Source organism: Cricetulus griseus, chromosome 4 (assembly GCF_003668045.3).
Source record: "Cricetulus griseus strain 17A/GY chromosome 4, alternate assembly CriGri-PICRH-1.0, whole genome shotgun sequence".
NCBI classification, from domain to species: Eukaryota; Metazoa; Chordata; class Mammalia; order Rodentia; family Cricetidae; genus Cricetulus; species Cricetulus griseus.
Genome location: NC_048597.1, coordinates 44841080 through 44862520, shown reverse-complemented (window position 1 = coordinate 44862520; position 21441 = coordinate 44841080). Strand labels below are relative to the sequence as shown.

The 21441-nt window shown below is 40.8% G+C and overlaps 1 protein-coding gene and 1 long non-coding RNA gene across 12 annotated transcripts in view; one reads left to right on the top strand and one right to left on the bottom strand.

Moving 5' to 3' along the window:
- Window positions 1-3: 3 nt before the first annotated feature.
- Window positions 4-1698, top strand: LOC118238662. The gene is made up of 2 exons (XR_004769919.1): window positions 4-477; window positions 1514-1698. It is a non-coding gene; the product is annotated as an uncharacterized LOC118238662 (long non-coding RNA).
- Window positions 1699-2576: 878 nt separating this feature from the next.
- Phldb2 (pleckstrin homology like domain family B member 2) overlaps window positions 2577-21441 on the bottom strand; it is a 101227-nt gene continuing 82362 nt past the window's right edge. For 6 of the 11 annotated variants that reach the window (XM_035444527.1, XM_027412577.2, XM_027412579.2 and 3 more), the window contains 8 exons: window positions 21095-21115; window positions 19258-19290; window positions 17402-17606; window positions 12663-12753; window positions 11600-11746; window positions 9319-9538; window positions 5044-5129; window positions 2577-4280 (listed from right to left, as the gene is read on the bottom strand). In XM_035444527.1, the coding sequence (XP_035300418.1) occupies window positions 4140-4280; window positions 5044-5129; window positions 9319-9538; window positions 11600-11746; window positions 12663-12753; window positions 17402-17606; window positions 19258-19290; window positions 21095-21115 (944 nt within the window). In that variant the 3' untranslated portion in view covers window positions 2577-4139. The remainder of the gene's footprint in view (window positions 4281-5043; window positions 5130-9318; window positions 9539-11599; window positions 11747-12662; window positions 12754-17401; window positions 17607-19257; window positions 19291-21094; window positions 21116-21441) is intronic. The other 5 variants (XM_027412581.2, XM_027412578.2, XM_027412583.2 and 2 more) reach the window with 3 other exon arrangements.

The window sequence follows — 21441 nt, the reverse complement described above, 5'->3', positions numbered from 1 at the left end:
CGGGGAGGCGGAGGTTGCTAAGCTGCGTCACGTGGGAGCTGCGGCTTGCGCGGAGACGCATGCGCAGGGTGGTGAGTACTGTGCCACTTTGTCTGCCAGGCCGTTCCGTCTCCCCGAAGGGTATTTGGCATGCGACATTGGGGCGGCCTTGGCCTGCTTTCTTCACTGTAAGCTGCGGAAATCTCGGCGAGGAGCCAGGGCCAAACTGAACCTTCACAGAAGGGAAACCATGTTGTCATCCGGAGGACCCAAAGACCTGTGACAAAAATTGCTAGGCTTCTGGCATTACCAGTGCCCAACGCTCCGTTTCAGCCTATGCGGGAAAGGTTTCCAAGAGGCAACCTTATCATAAATTCACATCATTGAAGTAACACCAGCATTTCTTGCTCTCCCCCAAACATTTTCCCACTCACCAGATTGCCAAAAATTCAAACGAGCACCCATAAGCAAAGATACTAGAAACACATTGGTTGCTAGGTGAGTGACAATCTAAAGTCTTTTGTCAGGCAATCTGTTCATGTTTATTACAATGCGCATAATTTTCGGTACTCTTTGAACTACCGTCCCCCCCCCCTTTGACTATGCTACATAAAAACACGAGTTCCTAAGGTCGTGTATTACCTATGACAGCAACATTTTTTTTTTTTTAAGATGAAAAAAGGTGGGGAACAATCAATGGCTATAGAAAAAATAATTAAATAAATTGTGATAATAGGGTCTCTAAATTCTGACATCCTTCAAAGTAATGGTAGGGGAGATCAAGTATCACTCAGTATATGCCTTATCTTGTGTATTCTGGTTGAAATTATTGTATTTAGTGCAATACTTTAGGTAAAACCGTGTTACTATTTGTCTTGGTTGGTTTGGTCAGCTTTGGGTATCTGGGAATAGGGAACCTCAACTGACAAATGCCCACACCCATCCTACTGGCCTGTAGGCACTTCTGTCGGGCATCTTCTTAATTGCTGACTAATGTAGAAGGGCCTAGCCCACCAGGAGCAGTATATGAAGGTGGATGGGTGGGTCTGGGCTGTATAAGAAAAGTAGCTGACTGTGAGCCTGGAAGCATGCTAGTAAGCAATATTCCTTGGTGGTCTCTGCTTCAAGCCACTACCGTGAATTCCTGCCTTGGCTTTCCTCAGTGATGAACAGTGACCTGTAAGCTAAATAAACCCTCTTCTCCCTTAAGTTGCCTTTGGTCATGCCATGCATCGCAATGACAGATGCAAACTTGGACACCATCCCTTGAAAGATTTGGGAGAAGTACCAGAGTTAAAAGCAAAGCCAGGCCTGTCTTTGGAGTCTTGAGAAAATGATCTGTTAGAACATACCGGAGAAGCTTGGTGGAGAAAAACGAAATAGATCTTATTTATTTATTTATTTTTTAAAAATCATTTTGGTTTTGTCTCGTTTTTCTATGTCCCATTCCTAAATTAACTAATTAAAGTCATCTTTGCCTGGAAATATGAGAAAACATTAAGGAACAGATCATAGCTGTACATTCCCTTTTTAGATTAGAGGAACTCCTGGTGACTGTGAACAGCATTGGAACTTCAGGAGAGCTCAGTACTATGTGAAGTAGGCAGGTGCCACCTGGATATGCTAACGTGAGACCCCACAAGTCCCATGGACTCTGAATGGAAGCTCTTCTGCTTCCACCTGCCGGTTTGGTGTCAATAAAACTCTGTTTTCCTGTCACTGTGTCTCAAGTCATTGGCATGATCCGTGGCCAGGGTCAAAGCCGAAGTTTTCACAGACCTATTTTGACACTTTGGATATAGGACCTTTCAGAGAGAGGACCAGAACAGATGTAGTCATCAAAGGACCGAATCACAAAGGCAGTGATGTCCAATGAATGCTACCTCTTGTATCTTACAGCAAAACTTATCCTTGATATTGTTAGCCCCATCGGTTTCTTCTACTCTATTTTCAGTGTCTCCTTGTACTTTATATGTAGCAGAATTTCAAAAATCATGTAAATTATCCTAATGAAAAAAGGACTGTACATATATATAGAAGGGGGAAAACCCATGGAGTGCTTTCTCAATGCATGCACTCTTACCAGCAAAACAAATCAGGAAGCTAAGTGGCTTTGTGGCACTGTCAAAAAACCTTCCCTGACAGTAATAGGCTTAAAGTAAAGCAGTTTGGGTTTTTTTGGTCATTATTCCTTCCATCAGCATACAAAAGTAAAAGGACATTTTTGTTTTTGTTTTGCTTTGTTTTGTTTTGAAGGCAGCTTCTCTCTTTAACCTCAGGAAGAAAGAGGTCCCCACGAAGTGGAGCCTCAGAGCTTTCCTTCACATTTGCATTATACCCTTAAGGGAAGTAATGGCTAATCAATACAAAAGGATAAGAATAATATGTAACATTTTTTGTTGTTTACCTCATTTTGTCAGTAATAGAAATGTGGCCAGAGAGGCTTCCAATTATTTTAGTTTATGAATTTCTAATCATAATGTCAGCACATATCAAACTTTATGTAGATTCTACTGTCAAATTTTGTGATTAACTCATCCTCTGTTATGGTACAGATAGGTGATTGCAAAGTGAAAGAAAGAGTTTACTTTCAAATGTGAAATCAGGTCAACATTTTAATCCAAACTCAATACATTTAACACACATATATCTAAAAGGTTCAGACATGCAAATTGATTAGAACACCCTTACAATCCTATGGAGAAAGTACAGTACAGAAAAGTTGTGTCTTTACATCAACCAACCAAATCTTCGCAATTACATTTTAATGTTTTAGACCACTAGAATTGAAGGGGGACTGATGCAAAAATCACAGATGAAAAATACCTCCTACAGTCATGATATTTGTCCCTCATTATTCAAGTAAAATCTTGCATCATCCAGTTGCAAAAATCTTATTATTGGTAACACGTACATAGGTATAAAAGTACACTGTAAGTTTTAAAAAAAATGTACCCAGTAAGGCCTGACAAAGTTTTATGGACATTTCTAATCATTTCATGTGTACGAGTAAGTAATGTCATTATTTTCTACTTCTATCCATTTGGCATGTTTTAGGAAAGAGTTCATTCATACTTACAAACACAAAACACAAAAACTAAAATAAATGGCACTTGGGAAATGATTATAAAAGAGACTTGCCTGAAGTCATTTCATTCAACAAAAATTATCTCTAAAAACAAGGCTATTTGTAAAGATATATGTAAAAAGATATAGCATAGAGTTTGTTAACTTGAATTTTGGTTGTCTCCAAAAAACAAGATATTTTAATTGTTCTGTTTGTCAGCAAAACAGTGATGGTTACATAGTTATCCACGGGAGGGCACAGGTAAAAGCCTTGCCCATAAGCAGGAGGAACTGGGCAGTCGGGAGGAAACTGGCTACTGGTTGCTTTTATTCTCAGCACCAGGAATGGGCAAATCTTCAACAGAACAGGCTCCTCCCACTAAATATTCCCCTTACTAAAAACTACCTGATGTCACAGGTTTCTGTTGTCTGAAATGGCCTTTTCTTAAAACAGAAGCTTTTTTATTTTTTAATTCTTTTAAGAAAGTGGTTTATGATCTATGCATAGTAGCTTCTTTGAGGGACACTACAGGGTTGGCATCAAAATACCATTTTAAAGTGTAGTTAGAGAGTAACACTGATGTTGAAGAGGAGTCCAGCCATGTCTTTGGTTTTCGGGCAGTATTTAAAAACTAAGGCAAAATGTCAAAAATCTGTTGCCTTCTATGTCATTATTTGCTTATTTTTATAAAATGCTACTTCCTACAAAGAAGGCAGTTGATTACCATTGGCAATGATTTGGGTGCTAAAACAATTTCATTCTAAGTACATATTTACAGACATTGTGTAAACTGTTCAGTTTATTTAACCAACATCAACTGATAAAAGAGTTTATGAGAAATGCACATCTAAATGATGCTTTTATCAAAATAGTGTTTTGCTTTTTTTTTTTTTTTTTTTTTTTTTTTTTGTCAAACGAGCCCCTGTTCTTTCACTATGAGCCCTGCTTTCTTTTTCCCCAGTATGAAAAGAATTCTGAGTGTACACAGTTAAAGGGATGGTCTATTGTGCCTTTCCATCTGAGGCTGGATATGGCTTCATTCTTGCAAGAGACTATTGCAGTCTGCCCTGAAGTGGACCATTGCCGAAGTTCATTACAACAGGAAGTGCGTATATCCCTCTGCTCCAGTCACTATCACATCCATCCAGATCCGCATGGCCTCTGGAGAAGGGGCCACCATGTAATAGATTCTGTCATGCGTCTTCACACTAAATGTGAGTAGGGGGTTAGGGCTCTGGAATTCAAAATGAGAAAAGAATGTCAAAGAAACACTTGGAAAGTTGAACATAAGGTTCTTCGGCTTTAAAACTTGCCCTTGACAGAAATTTATAAAGGTATTTTATGCTACACTACAATGTCCCCCTGCACCCCTTCCACCTTCCTCAGGATGGGCCATCTGTCGGGCTTTTCTATAAGAAATCTCATGCTGAGCTCACGGATTCACTAACTAGCTGGTAAAGCATGACAGGAGATGCTCAGTGAATAACAGTGGTTATTCCTGGCTTTTTAATGGTCCTGATAAGTTATGATTCACTTTTCTAACTATATACTAAGTAGTTCCTTCCAAAAATGCTTGCAGAGTGGCTCATCAGTATCATCCAGAACCTTTCCTTATTTCATTACGACTTTATCCCTAAAATCAATCATCTACCCAACGTATTTTCAACTTGAACCTGCAGCAGTGTTCTGAACATATTTGTGAGAGAAACATCATGTGAGAAGACAGCCTCTGAATCACTTAAAATCCCCAAAAAACCTAACTTAATTACACCTTCACACTGTAGAAACTGTTCAGGCTTTGGTACGCATGCTTGTGAACCCAGCTGCTCAGGAGGCTGAGATAGAGGCATGGCAGGTTCAAAGCCAGTCCAGGCAACGTAGTGAGACACTGTCTCAAAAAATAGAACATGAAAAAGGGCTGAGGATAAAGCAAGTTGCCTGGAGTACAAAGGGCCCTAAGAAAAAAAGTTGTAGAAACTGAGGAAATTAATATTTACCTTATTAGCATTCTTGAGGTGATCGTAATACACTTCTTCGATGGCTTGAAAGTATATCACTCCTTTTAATTTAGCCTCATGTTTGTCTGCAAAGATAGATGAGTACTTTAGTGCCACCCAAAAACAGAAAACAACTTTAAGTTCATGATTAATTATCATCATTAAAATATTTATCTAAGCCGGGCATTGGTGTCGCATGCCTTTAATCCCAGCACTTGGGGGCAGAGGCAGGTGGATGTCTGTGAGTTCGAGACCAGCCTGGTCTACAAGAACTACAAAGCTAGTTCCAGGACAGCCTCCAAAGCCACAGAGAAACCCTGTCTCAAAAAACCAAAAAATAAAATAAAATAAAATATTTATCTAACATTTAAATTATCTAAGATTAATTCAGATAACCGAGGAGTAATGCAGTACCCCCGGTGAGCCCACCAGGCTTCAGTGGACCGCTCCAATCCCCTGGTCACACAGATGGCTCTGGTTAAACTCAATGGGTCACAGAATAAAAAGACATGAACATGAGAAGGAGACTGGTAGATGACAAGATAGGGTGAGTACACAAATGATCAGAATACATCTTATACATGTATGAAATTGTCCAAGAACAAGTTTAATGTTTTATATATTTTAAATGCATTTATTTATTTATTTATTTATAGGCAGGATCTCCCTTCATAGGCATGGCTGTCCTAGAACTTACTATGTAGACCAGGCTAGCCTCAAACTCACAGGCCTGCCTCTCCCTGATGAGTGCTGAGATTAAAGAACAAAACAAAATAGTCACTGAAAGAAGAAACCAATCAATTGACACTATTCTGCATGCTATTAAATGACCATTTAATAGGGTGTAGGCATGAGAAGCAGAGAAGCAGCTATCATGAGCTATTGGTAGACACATTGAAGAGACATTCCCCCCTTTAGAGCACAACTATAAAAACAGCCCAGCTGAAGACCACAGCCCCTCTCCTTGAGTGCCACTTCAAAACTTCATTGCATGACATCTGTTCTTGAGATAGACTGCTCTAGACGTGTGTGGGCTGACACACAGCTGGGGAGGGCCTGTTTGAATTTGAGTAAGAGACTGACTGAGCGACCAGCTAGCCACACAGTGGGACCACAGTAGCATTGAAACAAGTGAGGTACCTGCTCACATTCATAAGGAAACATTTTACGAAATGTGACATGAGCAGACTGACTAAATAACTCGGGACACAAACTGCGTAAAAGCAGTTAGGAAAAATAACTCAGTTTTAGCTTTGCCTAACAATCCAAGATCATAAGGTTTTTAACTCTAGCACAGTACGTATGTGCATGTGTGCATGTGTATTATGTATGTGTGTACACAATGTATAGAATGAGACATAAAACAATCTATTTTAGGCTTACCAGTGGGAGACCAGAACATGCGGCAGGAAAGAGACTTTTGTATGTAGACTTCATTGAATTTTAATATTTTTACCAAGTGAATGCCTCCCTTTTCCCACTAATAATATAGAACTGCTTTGTAAACAGTGACCCAGAAAATAGACCTACATCTTTAGTAGCATTTAACTCAGTCTTCCCTAACATAACTAACCAGGGGCCATAGTTTTGTGTGTGTGTTTGTGCTTTTCCTTGAATAAAATTGCTTTAAATAATATCGTGCTCAGTGGATTCCAACTAGAGTCAGTTGAGAGAGGAGGACAGTGTATCTTTCAAACATTTCTTGGAAAAGATCCTGCAGTTAATTCGAGGAAAAACAAGTAACACCTTGTTTGCTCAGAACAGATGTAAGATTAAAATCTGGAGACAAAAGTAAATGTCAGTGTTCCCAGAAGGCAGAACACTGGGGAATGAAGGTTTGTTTTCAGGCTGTTTCATCTGGGAGAATTCACTCTGAAAAACACAAACCTCATAACTGCACTGAGCTGACGGATCTGCGATGGGTGTGGGTGAGATACTTGGATTCACCATCTCTCTCAGCAGCATCAGCCCATCAGTTTACAGACCCATTTCCATGTCTGTCTTCTTTAGAGGCTCTCTTAAAGAGCCTAGAACAGAGGGCAAGGTCATGCATAATGGCAGCCTAGGGCTCTTTAAACTTTTAGCATTCATGTTTGCATGTATCTATGCATGAGACCATGTACCTTGACGATAAGCCAAGGGGACGTGGCATTTGTAGGGTCAAGGCTAGCCTGAGCTGCATCAATTTAAGTGCTTGGAGAATTACCTATGCCCATGTTTGAGGGTGTTTGGAAAAGGGTTGGGGGGTGGGGGCGTCGAGAGCACACATAGCTGGTGATTGACAGCTATGAACAGGGCCAAATTGGCAGCATCTACCCAAGGTGGTTCTACTGGTCAGTCACTTCTGATGTGAATGCAAAAGAGCTGGAGGAATGTATTTCTTATCAGTTTGGGTTCTAGGGTTTTGAATACACCAAACACTTGGTATTGAAAATAAAACTGAAAAATTAGTCATCAAAAGTTTTAATTTAGAAAAGGCCTTTGCATGGGTTAGAGGGAGGGAGGTTTAGAGAAGCTGGTAGGGTCCCTGAACCACACACCTGATTGTGGACAAAAAAACTGAAAATAAGTTCACAGACCAGAGAAATGTAGTAATGAAGATGCTCTCTCTTCAAAGGCCCTTTAATCTTTTTTGTTGGAACATTCTGAATGAGGCAGTCTATAAATACTAGCTTGCTACACACCATGTTTGTGTGTTGTGTGGATGGATGCTTGATTAGATTTCTTATGAAGAAGTATCTTTCCTATTGCACTGAAGGTTGCTACTATGGGCCTTTGTGAGAGTCTGGATAAGAAAGCAGGCCCCTATGAGGGCCAGGCTGTTTGCTCTAACCAGCAATTTCAGAGCTAACTGGAGCCCACTATCAAAAGCCCCTCACTGAAAGGTGTGGGTCTCAGGCTGCTTCTCCACCCCAGCCTGGGGCTCCTTGGGTAGTATTTCCTTTTATCCATTGGTTCTGGCTTCTTATCCCACCCTTAATGAAAATTGTGATTCTGACCGTGCTCTCCTTAGCGCTCCCTTAGTAACTCCAAAGCATGGGAACTGGGTGACACCACCCCTTCTTAGAGGCTGAAGAGACTTGGACTAGACTAATGCCTATAACGAGCATGTTTCACATTCGATGCACATGTAAATAAGATGCTAGCTCATTTCTTTATTTTGTTGTTTGGAGACAGGGTCTCTCTCTGTGTTGCCCAGGCTGGCCTCAGACTCACCATTCTTCTGTTTTACCCCTTCAATTGTGAGACTGCAGTCATGTACTTCTATGCCTCACCCCAGAGTCTTTCAAATAAGTGTTCCAGTTATATTGTGTTTTTATAAGGTTCAGTAGAGAATGTTTCCCACAGTTAAACATGTAAAAATCCCAAACTGCTTTCCACACTAAATGAATGCTTTCTCATTCCCTAGTTTGCCGATGGGCTACCCATTCTACACTTGTAAGATCAGAGTGCCTTACAAAGCATAGCTCAACGACTGGCAACTGGGGCTGCTAGGTTATGTGTCATCTAAATAGGACATACGGCGAAAGTAAAGTAAATACATATATTAATGGGATAGTTTTTCTGGCCTTGTGGTTTAAAGAGCAACACTTTAATGTAAAAATATATTCCATTTAACATGGATTTGGACTATAGTCTATTTCAGAAATAGATTAGATTAATTCATGATAGATTAATTCACACTTTTAAAGTCACATAATTTCTATTTATTAAAAAAGGAATTCATAAACCATTCAACTGTATAAATATGAATATAAAATAATGTATGCCTACCAAGTATCATTGCCATTAATTTTTTTCATGTATCAACCTCTTCCTTTCTCTCTTTCTCGCTCCCTCTCTTTCTTTTTTGTTTTTGTTTATTTTTCTTTGTGAGATAGGAACTTGTAGGGAGACACCCTAGCCCCGCCCTGGGACAGGTACCAGGTGGACCCAGGACTCGCCCATAAGGGCATGGTGTAGGAAAGCCAAGGTGACATAAGGGAAGCTTCTTAAAGACAGCTCGTGGAGACCCGAGCCCCTTTTTTTCTGGCCGCGCTTGCTGGGTTCCTGTAACCTCGCTCTGGCCTGTGTTTTGCCCTGGTGTTTTCTTGAATTTATTCATCAGGATCTCACTATGTTGCCTAGGTTAGTCTCACACACACTCATAGGTTCAAATGACCCTACTGTCTCAGCCTCTCCCATTTTCTAGGTTCAGATGATGAATTTCAATTTCCTTTTATTTTTAACAGATTCAAATATGTCACTTTAATTTTTTTTTTTTTTAGCACTCACCTGCATAGTAAGAAAATGTCCGCTTATTCCGATCAAAAACAAACCAGCGTTTCTTCCATGTCTTAATTTTTCCACCCATTTTGATAAGGTATCCTCGGCAGGTCTTCTCTGTGATTGACACATGAAAACAGGTGTCAATATTGTGGCCCGCCGTCTCCACGTGACTCCGCAAATCAAAGTCTTCCTTCCGGACAGGTAGATATCGAGTCAGAGGACGAGCCTGGAAAAGTGCAAAACCCATTTTGTCTATAGAGAATGTTCTGTTTCAGATTGCATATATTAGATTCGAGAAAGAAGTGCATAGCCAAGGCCTTAAAATGCCAAGTAATTTACAAGAACCCATGATAAACAAGGCATTTGTCACTTGGAGCCTAACAGACATTTAAGTAGAATGCTACATTAGAGAAGGGGCGGCTAAAGGCAGGCCCGTTGATTTTACAGAAGTGAGAATGAAAAGACCTCGCAAATGTAACATCAAAGAAGTCGCCCTGGAAGCCATGTAGGGGATGAGACACACTGCCATCCAGCTGCTCCTTCTCCCACCGCAGCATAACAACAGTGCTCCTATGGTAATCCACACACAGCCTGATCGAACAGGCACTGTTTGAAGGTATAACCCTCAGAAGATGCCCCAGAGTTAAAATTGCTAGCTCATCTATTTAAAGAGAGGTGTATGCTTTGGAAAGAGAAGTTAAAATAAACAGAGGGGTAGGATCAATGCTGGAGGCCCGAGGGTTGTGCACAGATGTCTTGTTTTACTAATGGTGAGGGCCAAGGTTCACATCACCCAGGAAGCACAGATCACCATGGATGCTGCTTCCAAATGCCCTCTCTGTCTTTAAAATTCTGCTAAATCATTCCATGCCTTTGCCCTGGGGAAATGATCTAGTCATAGAGTTGGAGGAAGAGCTTATAATCAGGACTAAAATAGAATTCTGCCCTTTGGTTTGGCTTCAGATGTTAAACTGGCATGGATGACCTTCACTGCCAGTCAGAGTTTAGCAGAGGTCAGAGCATAATCCAATGAAAAGATCCATTTCAGTTTCCATTTTTCTCAGTATTTTTTTTTTTTTTTTTTTTTACCTTCACTGTAAGGCAGCTGCCACAGGCTTCCCAAAGCCACACCACACATAAAACATCAAAGACATTGGCCAGTCTCTGTAGGACCAAACGGTCAGCAACTGGAGAAGATGAGAGAAATGATGCCTTTGGGTCTACTAGACGAGTGACCAACTTGGATGAAACTGATGTGAGTTTTGCATGATGTAGTATTTTTAAAATTTCCATCCTCAGAAAATATACATAATGTTAGCAGCTATGGTGACCAAGAAAGAAGAAATCGAAACCAAATGGATGTTTTTCCTGTCTTGGTTGAGTTTGTTAATTGAAGGAACATGTACTATAAATTGGTGCAGGAAAGGGGACATATGTGGTTAGAAACGGGGGAACAAAAGAAAAAAAAAAAGGTAGTATTATTACCACCAGCCCAAGAAACTGTACTATTAATATTTAAGTTTATCCTGTTTTGGAAAGTTTGCTTCTAGAGATTGCCTGATAGAATTCTTTCCTCCATCACAGTTTTTAGTTTGCATGATATATATCCATATTTGTATACATACATATATACTTCAAGCTATCACCTTTTTATACGTATACATATTTTTAACATTTTAAATTTGATTTTCAACCTTTGTGTGTGTGTGTGTGTGTCTGTGTATGTGTGTGTGTGTCTGTGTGTGTGTGTGTCTCTGTGTGTGTGTGCGCGCGCGCGCGTGCGTGCGTTCGTGCACACTTGAGTGCATGCAGTACCAGATCTTAGAGTCCATTGGGCCCCATGGAGCTGGAGTTATAGGAACAGGCAGTTTCTGAGCTGCCAGACATGAGTGGCAGCTGGGAGCAGAGCTCCAGTACTCTGGAAGAGAAAAAAGTGCTCTTAACTGCTGGGCCATCTCTCTGGTCTGCTCTCTGTGTTTTTAATGACCACTTCAATGGAATTTTTCAAAGCTAGACAAAATATGTTCTCCTTTTAAATGTACCCAGAGAATAGATGGCTCTCTTTCTCCTTCCTTCATGTGAGTAGAACATATGAGTCACATGTGAGTAGAGCAAAGTGCGAGTTGCTTGGTAGTTCCCTAGAAATTATAAAATGAACACAGCCTTCACAATAGTCCATAGCTGAACCATTCCATCAAGCATGAGGTAGTTGGACAGAATTAATATCTTCTACCAAATGACCACCAGGGGGCACCCTACACTTATGCATCCACATTGACTGACCAACCTGTGCCCTTTGTTTCTCTCTTATTTTCACTTCTTTTTCTATTAGCTTCTGCCTCTGGCTGGTTTCTTCTTGCAGTCGTTTTTCTAGGATTTCCCGGCGTCGTTTTTCTTCCTCCAGAGCTCGTTTTTTGGCTTCCATTTCCCGTTCCTAATTACCATCATACAGAATAATAAATTACTTAAAAACATGGCACTTACACTTGAAGGGACCAATTACTAAATACCCAAACTCCAATTATCATTAGACAATTTTCACGCTGTATCCTAGTTTCTTGAAATATATAACCTGGGCTCATATAAACCATGATGGCCTTCTGTATAGCTCCCAAAGTCATCTTATGCCATTAATTATGGCAATTATTAATCAGCCAACAATTAAATATTAGTGTTAAATAAAAATTTGGCTTGTGACTACATGCAGACATTTTGTTCTTCCTTGCAAACTGTCATGAAGCACTAGCCATGCAGCTTAGACTTTTCTCTGGGAGACTGTCCTGGGTGAAGGCCACAGGTCCCTTCAATTCCTGTTATTGCTCTGTGCTTCCTGGCTGGAGGTCAGGGGGAAGCTTTGTGGGTAGTGGAAAAGGAAAGGAGGTGCCCTCAGGGCAGGATGCAAAAGCGTTGGGAGGAGGGGGGGTTCCTAAGGAAGTTCTTCTGGCCTGAAATAAAGTCACAATAGCAGGGGGGTTTTGAATTGTGTAATAGTGAAGTCAGCAGGAGTTGGGAAGGACAAGAGAACAAATAAAGAAACATCATTCTTCCCCTCTTCCTTCAAGAAAACATCCATGTGGCCATCTAGGGGGATACACAGTAGAAAGCATTCAGTTCCCATCTCAGTCTGTGTAAAACACAGCCACACACTTGAAGTTCCTGGGCACAAAAATGAAGTAAAGGGCCTAGAAGCTCTCTCTGGCACCTTCCCTTTTTGGATAGAAAAGGAGGCTGAGTGGCCATCCAAGGTCACAGCGCTCAGTCAGGGCCCTGAAAGAAGGCTGCTAGCAAGTATAGGGCTCCTCCCTGCCACATCCATCAGAGACTCCCAGCAGGATCTCTGCCTTCCTTACCCTGGATTCCAGTAGCCGGGTCTTCTCGGCATGAGCCTGTTTCAAGAGTCTCTCCATTTCTTCTATTCTGGCAATATTAGATGTGCTGGCACTGATGGGAATAAAATACCTTTTAAGAATATTTGCTGAGAGAGGGGAGTCTCGGAGGGCGACTGTGATTAAAATACATGGTATGCTTAGGGAAACTTCTCAAAGAATTAATAAAAATATACTTAAAAACACATTTGTTCAGCCTGGTGAGTCTTTCTGACACACACGCTAAATTTACATATCACAATCAAATCACACACACACACACACACACACCCCAGAGTCAAGCTACACTCCACAAATCAAAACATATACAAATTGTAGGATATTACTCATGAGGCATTTGGTCTTCAGGGGCCAATCAACTCATCTCTGAAAAATCACAGCTGAGATCGACTTATCTCCGTGTAGGAGTCAAAAATGAGCATGCAAGACAAAGCCAGTGTATACCGGTTAGAAACAAAGAAGGCAATGCTAATTCTTATGAAGTGGGCCTCCGAAATGCAGCCTTCAGGTCTATCAGTGACAGCATGTGAACCTTTCCTTTGGTTGCTGACCCTCACATTGTCATACAAACTAGAAAATCACCATGTCCTATGCAAATGGTGCCTAATGTGTGAAATCACTTTCTTCAGCTGAGGAATAGGTGTCACCCCTGCGGCTTGCTGTACCTTTGTATGTGTGGGCATTTTACTTTTTAAATGATACCAATGTCCAAGTGACTAGCAGCGGTGCACTAAGTGGTGGTCAGTAATGTTCAAAGCCTTCCCCTGTCATATTAATGAGGAAAATGCACAAAGGGATTCAAGAACTTCAAAAGAAATGAATCTTGGAAGTAACATTACTTCAACAAGTGAAGAAAAAAAAAACAAAAACAAAAGAGTGGGAGCTGCAAGAACAGCCGGGGGCTCGGTCAGAGATCTTATATCCATGTTTCATTGGTGCAGAGGCCTTCTGTGTCCTGCAGAGTGTGCTGTGCTCACTCAAGCCCCTATCGTGTTTCTAGGTCCACTTGAGAATGGACAGGCTGTTTTGTTTGTCCCCATGGCCCAGGAAGGATATTCACTGGAAGTGTATAAAAATGTGTGTCCTTCAGGTTATTAGAGTACATCATATAAGCATGACTAATATATGTGCATGGACATCTGTGTGTGTGGGGGGGTGGTACATGCATGGAACATGTATGTAGAGATGAGAGGTGGTGTTCTTCAGGAGCCCTCTATTTAGCTTTGTGAGACAGAGTCTCGCACCAGCCTGGAGCTTCCCAATTAGACTGGCTGGCCATTTAATCCCAAGAATCTGGCTCTGCCTCCCCTTACTGGGATGGCAAGCCTGTGTCTGTTCCACTGTGTCTGGCACCTGTGTTCGTGTGTATGTGTGTATGTATGTATGTATGTATGTAAGTATGTATGTATGTATGTATGTATGTATATATCAATCATCTATCAGTCAGTCAATCAGTCTGTCTGTCTATCCATACTGGTTATAGGAATCAAACTCTGATCCTCATGCTATGTGGCAAGTACTACATGGACTGGCTCATCTACCAAGGCCGGGATGAACTTCTGAGTCAGGATCTCACTATGTAGCCCAGGCTGGCCTGTAACTCATCATCCTCCTACCTTGGCCTTTAGAGTAGGATTTACAGGTGTGAGACACCACACCCAGCCTCCTCATCTATTTTTGCCCAAAATCAAACCTAAGATGACTCTGATCTAAGACTAGGTGTGCACTGAAGACATGAAGGATCCCAGTAACACAGAGCACATAACTTATCTTCTCAAAACAGCCAGTCCCACCAGGAGCAGACACGGGAGTGAGGACTGCCTAAGGGACCTTGGAATGTTACAGGCCCATCAACTGGGTGCTGTGTGTGTTGGGGCCAATTTTTAGCCACGTGCTTTCCTCCGAGAAACATAATACAATGATTTTCTTTTTCTTTTCTTTCTTTCTCTCATTCTTTCTCGTATTCTCTCTCTCCCTCCCTCCTTATCCCCCTTCCTTCATTCCTTTCTTTTTTTCCACTATTCTTTCCAATAGCTGTTGGGCAAAATAGGAAAGAGTAACTTGTTAACTTATAGATGGAAAGGGAACAAACATATCTGATTCAGCTGAGAAAGCTGAGGACATTATATGCTGCAGGCCATACAAGAGCATACAAATATATGCCTATTCCACACTGATGTCCATGATCACACTTGTATGGCTATGTCTCAAACAAATAAATCACAGGTCTTCAAAACCCCCCAATTAAAAAAACAATAGGACTGGGGCTACAGCTAAATGGTAGAGCACTTGCCTAGGGTATATGAAGTTATGGATTCCATTCTCAGCACACACACACACACACACACACACACACACACACACACACACACACACACACACGAGTGTGCATGTACATGCCTACAGACACCTATATACAAAAGAAACAAACCATACTTCACCTCATTTGTCACATTTTATACAATTTATATTTACTTAGATTCTATTATTTACTATTTTTGTTTCTTTACTCGTCTTTTGTTTTCAGCTTTATGGAGTGTCTAACTGACAATTGCACATAAATGGTGTATGATATGATGTTGGGATAACTGCACACATTGTAAAGTGATGACTAAAATCGAGCTCATTAACATATCCATCATTTCACACAGTTATCATTTGTGTGTGTGTGTGTGTCTGTAAGACACATCTGTCCCTTAGATCTCTGTATGGCCATGTTCCTGCCGAGCCACCATTCCTGGAAAGTCATTATGCACAGCCCCATTACCTTCCACAGCTGTTTCACCTGCAGATGGTCCTACTGTGCTGGCAGTTGCAGGTAACTATTGCTCATGGTCAGATATCACTAAGTGCTTACTCAAAATGCCAAAAATTGAACATAAAGTAGAGAATACCAACAAAAAGTGGAGTATAAATTGAAGAAAGAGAAATGAGAAATTCCACTCCACTGCCACCAATTACCTGAAAAAGTGCATGTTCTGGGCTGCAGGTATAGCTTATTGGTTAAGAGCATCTTTTGCCCCTCCAGAGGACCTGGGTGCAATTCCTAACATCCATGTAGCAGCTGTCTGTAATTATAATTAACTGTGTATAGACCTGTCAGTAACTCCAGGGGACCTGATGCCCTCTTTTGGCCTCCAAAGGAGCCAGGAAAACACACACACACACACACACACACACACACAGCAAACATTACAGGCAGGGAAAACACTCCTATTCATAAAATAAAAATAGATGCATCTAAAAAGAAAAAACATTAAAAAGCATATTATATTAAGGTAAGTTTTACTCCTCATTATGCTGGAAGACACCATGATGAAGTTTAGGCAAACAAATAGTACAGAGACTATTGGGGATGCACGCTGTGGAGCAATGTCTTCCTTGGGATCATCTCGAAGCTGGTACACACAACAATCAAGGACTGAAAAAATAAAAACTGCTGTGCCAAAGATTTTTTTAAACTATGCATTAAAATATCCCCAAATTATAAGTCTATTAAAGAAGTAATTCCATTCCGAAATTCTAGTGAAACAAACTTGGTTTTGTGGTTTATTATGTCACAAAAAGCCATTTGCAGAGTGATAGAGTTACTCAGTTGTGGGCACATTTGCCTTCACTTTTTGTTGAAACATCATTTTCATGAATACCAGAAAATGCCTGGAGCTGGCATTGGTTTTGCTCTTTATTTAGACTGTCAATAAACACAAGAGTCAGAAAAACACAGTTGTCGGTACACAGCAGTGGCAGGCATTCAGAGGTGGTTGGAGGGAAAAGCGAGTAAGGGTGGTGAATGTGATCAAAATACATTATATATGCTGGGGGGGATTGTCTGAGAATATGTTCTGAAAGATCTAGTCCATAAATTAGGGGAAAAAGTCTTAAATCTTGGAAACCAAATAACTGAAGGCAAAATCTGCAAAAATCCTTTTCTGCTGAAATTCTGGAACCACCTTTTAGGAGAATATTCTGGATGCCACCTACAATGGCTCTTCTTTTTTACTCTTGCCTTTTTACTGACTTCACAAACCCTGACTTTGTGCTCAGACTGTGAGAAAATGCTAAGCTCCAGCTTTCTCAGCGCATTGGGAGCCCTCATCCTGAAGAGCTAGGAAGATGTGGAGAAGAGGGAGAGGTGGGGCTGGACCGATGGCTCCGGGTTTCAGTTAACCCAGTAGATGGCAGGGCATTCACGGCCCGGGCTTCAGAAAAGGAGAACAATGCCACTGCTTTATGACTCCAATGTGTTTGTTCCTGAGTCCTTAGCACCACTTCCTCTTGTCTCAAAAGATGAAGGCAAATATGACTGGCTAAATTTAAAAAATATAGATTAATTAATACTTTCTCTCTACCAAAGCAAAAAGGTCAAAAGAGCTTTTGAAACTCTGTTCTTGGAGATCATTGCCTTATTAATAAAAAGCAAGTGCAAACAGAACTTGTAGTCTACCGACAGAGATAACAAGTTTTGAAGCATGGTGTAAATCAGAAACCAAGCATAAAGGACTCAAAGTAAGAAAATGAATCATGTGATTCTTGGCCGGAAAAATACATGTGATGCAAGGAAACTGCTTCCCAGTGTCCCCAGATTCCCTGTCCCCATCTGCATTGTAGATTTTGTAACTAAAATTTGAGTTTATAATATACATTGTGTCTCAAACTGATGAGTTTATATTTGAAATTGAAAGGTAGATTTCATCAAGCCTTACCTAGAGATATTGTCTGGTGAACAAGCAGAAATGCTGGTGTCCATGCTATCTGAGCTGTCCAGGCTCAGCGTGTCATAGGCCTGGTCCTTGTAGCTGTGATCTGGGTAATGGAAACTATTCAAGTAGACATTTGACTCAGATGCTGTGCGGTTGTAAAATTCAGGTTTCTGTCTCTGTCCTTCACTCATCTGTTGGTGATTATAACCTAAGGAGAAAGCCATAAATATGTAAATATGTCTCATTTATCAAGCTCAAAATCTCACAAATCTACAGACTCAAGCCAGCAATGAGAAACACCTGCATGTGAAATCTGGACACCGGTCTAATATAGTCTGAAGTCAAGAAGATCAAAGAAACAATGCCATGCCCAGTGTGAGCAAGAATTTGAAAGAAGTGATCATGTGAGGGATTTTATTTGTCAGTGGGATCACTTGGCACTTCCTAAATCTCAGCCCTACAACTCAACATAGCCGAGATTAATGTATCAGGACATTAAAAGACACACACACACACACACACACACACACACACACACACACACACGCCTACATGCACACAAGCCTACATGCAAACATGCACACACATGCATGCACAATCCCCGGAAACCAGAAGCAGGATTAGAAGCTCTGCATCCTCTAGAAATAGCGGTGTTTGAGTGAAGGCTATGTGATGCCTAGTGCAATGTCAGCATCATAGCACAGCCACTGCTGCAATTGCAGGCATATTTTGGGAACATTCACAAAACAAGTGCATTTCCCAGGGGCAGGGGTTGAGAAATGTATATTTCATGGTGTCTGTAATGTTTTCATCTGTTTCAGATGCAATCAGCATTTGTCTCTTTCATAGTCTGTCTCTGTCTTTTGTTCTGTCTTTCCCCTCCTTCAATTTCTCTTGAATGCCAATTACTTATTTAAAATATTCAGGGTCAATAATCCCTCATATGGATAGGCTCCTTCTCCTTGCTATGTTGCTAACTTTCCTTTTCCCACTTTAACAGTCAGCCCTTAGCTAACTGCTGCTAACTATTTGAAAACGTGGGCGTCAATAGGATCAAAAGCACCATAAATGAAAGGCACTTTCTTTTTTCCCTTGTACTCTGACAGCTGGCATATGAGGTCATTGCCTTACTTGCTTTTGCTATAGCTACCTTTGGGTGTTAAATATCACACTGTCTTCTTTTCAGTTCTCTGCCATATATACACAGGAAACAGAGACAGGAGTGAAAAATCTCCAACTTCATCAAAATGTTTTCCCATGTTTTATAATCTTTTCTTCTGATAAGAGAAAAATCCATTTCCCATTAACCCAGGGAGTTGAGAGTAGTCCTGTTAAGAGTTTACTAGACCACTTAAATATGGCATCTTTTCTTGGGAACTACCTTTCAATGAGGATTTTAAATAAGAAAAAAAAAGTGGCTTAAAGGAGATAAAAAGATAAAAAAAACAACAAAACCACCACCACCAACAACAAAAAACAAAACAAAACAAACAGCTTCCACAACTGCTTATTTACATTTGTTTAGAAACAGGGGCCTCACCCATGATGCCTTAATAAAGTATCATCTATGCAAAGGCTCTATAAAATTTATGAGAGACATACTATTTTGTGTCCTTTGTATTTGTGTGGTCTAGGAAAATGAGATTTCCTCACACAATCGGCTATTATAAATTACAGACACATATCACAGAGCTAGGGAAGACATGAAACACAGGGGTACACAGTGAAAGCAGACAGAACACCCATCACAGCAGTGATCAGTGCACGCAGCATCACACAAAGCCAGGCCTTCCAAGTGTGCAGCTTGTTTGTGTCACTGTTTAAAAGAAAGGCAGGAAAGCCATCACTCAGACATTTACCTTTTACACTTGAACTTTTGCAATTAATTGTTCCTTTTCCAGATTTTCATTAGGAAAGGAAGGGAAAATGACAAGAAAAATTATTTGAGAAGGCTACGTGCAATTATTTCCTTATAACTTTTAGACAATGCTGAAGCATAGAAAGCCTTCATACTGGGATCAGCTACATGGAAGACAGGTCCTCATGAAAACATGAATAATAAATCCTTAAATGGCACCCATGTAATTTAGAGCATATGAGAATTATATCCCTGGCTGTGATTTCTATCTATCGTAGCCCCTTCCTCCCTCTCCTCCATTGAGCTTTCTTCAGGCAAGAAAAGTCAGGAATGAACACATTCTGAGGACAGCAAAAAGGAGGGCTCGCGCATCTCAAACACCCATGGCTTGCCTCTCCAATCTTCCAGAGTTCTCGGTTTTGTCTTGTTCTCTTCAGAGATATCCCAGACTAAGAAAATGAATTCTTATCTTCAAGTGAGAAAGGCAGGAAACTAAAATGCTCAGACATTTGCACAAGAAACAACTACACTACAATGGGAACTGCCCTGTGGCTTGTGGACTTCAGTCCCACAGACCAATGCCAAATTTGCTGAGTTTTGCTCTGTGCCAAGTGGCTCACGCAGTCATTACAAACACAGAATAAGAACCTTAAAGTTCTGCAGAAGCTTAAACAACAAAGCCTGGAGATAATGAAACCTTTTCCAACATAGGACTTTCACTACCAGTGTGAACTGCATATTCACCACATCAAGCTACTCAACACTGCCAACTGGCAATATATGTTTGCTACAGCTGTCCACCTGAGATGGCTTTTCTCTACCAAACACATTTTAAAAAATGTTCTCCCGCCATTATAAATAAGGGTATGGCCACAGTATGGTGGGTGAGCTCCAGTTGGACCTGGGAAAAATAACAAGATTTTTTTTCCTTTTTAATAAAGGAAGCAAATGAGTTGATAAATAAGAGAATAGATCTCTCCCTTGTAATCTTAGAATTGTACCTAAGTGAGCGAGTTTGGGGATTTGAGCTCAGAGCTGACCATTCAAAGGCACTGGCACTTTCTGTAAAGGAAAGACCAAAGAAGAACAGAGCTTGGAGAGCTGCAGAGAGTGGCAGCCCCAGGAACTGCTGAGCGAAGAAAGGCAGTGGAGTAGCCTTAAACTGGCCTGAGCATACTCCCACCCCAACCCCTACGGCGCTGGGAGGGAGACACAGGTACCTGGCTCACAGCAGATCCCCCTGCTTACCTACCTTGATGACATCACAAAACCGGCACTGAATGAGTTCACCTTTTGTCTATAAACTCTATCTGATCGGTCCCATAAAGCAGGAATGTGTCTACTTTGGGGGTTAGATAAAGGAATTAACTTGGGAAACTGGAGAGGTTCTCAACCCAAGTCCACTTGGTTTTGTGATTACTTTTTTAGTTATATAGCAAGCAAGAACAATGCTCAGTGAAATGAAAAGAGCTAAAAAAAATTACAGTAGTGTGTAAAGGGGTAGTTTTAAGTTTTACAAAGCAAGACCTCATGGCTAGACCTAGTTTCACAGCACAGAATACACCAGGAAACAAACTCAGCCCTCTTCCTTGTCCAGGAAAGCCTGTAGATTGGAGTGCAAAGACCAGTCATTTTTCTTATTTTTAATGCCAATTTCAATGAATTCTGGCTTATTGGTGCTCAAAGTTCTCTTGTTTTCCCAACATATTTCAAATTCACACGATACATTTCTAATGGCTATGTGTGTCTTAATGAGGAACTCTTGGAATGATTTAAGATTACAAACAGGGCTTAAGATGGAAGTGTGTGCTTCTGACAACGCACCAGTCACAGCTCACCTGCTGATGGAGTCATTCTTCCTAATGACAGTCCACAGCCAGAAGAATGAACAAGTCAGGAGGGGAGGGAGAAAGGCAGAGAAAGGTGAGAGATACAAGGTCAGAAAGGCTGACATGGGGATGGGAACTATCCACTCCAACATGCACTCTTTGACTTGTTAGTAATAACAGAGTATGAACATGAATGATAATCACATTTCACATTCAATCTAAGATTAGAAATAAAAACTCAGATTTTTTAAAAGGCTCATGGTACATGCATAATTAGAAAAAAATATTTGCTACAAAAGAAAAAAAAAACTTTTACACGTATCTACCAACCAGAAAATAGTGATGATAATAATAAG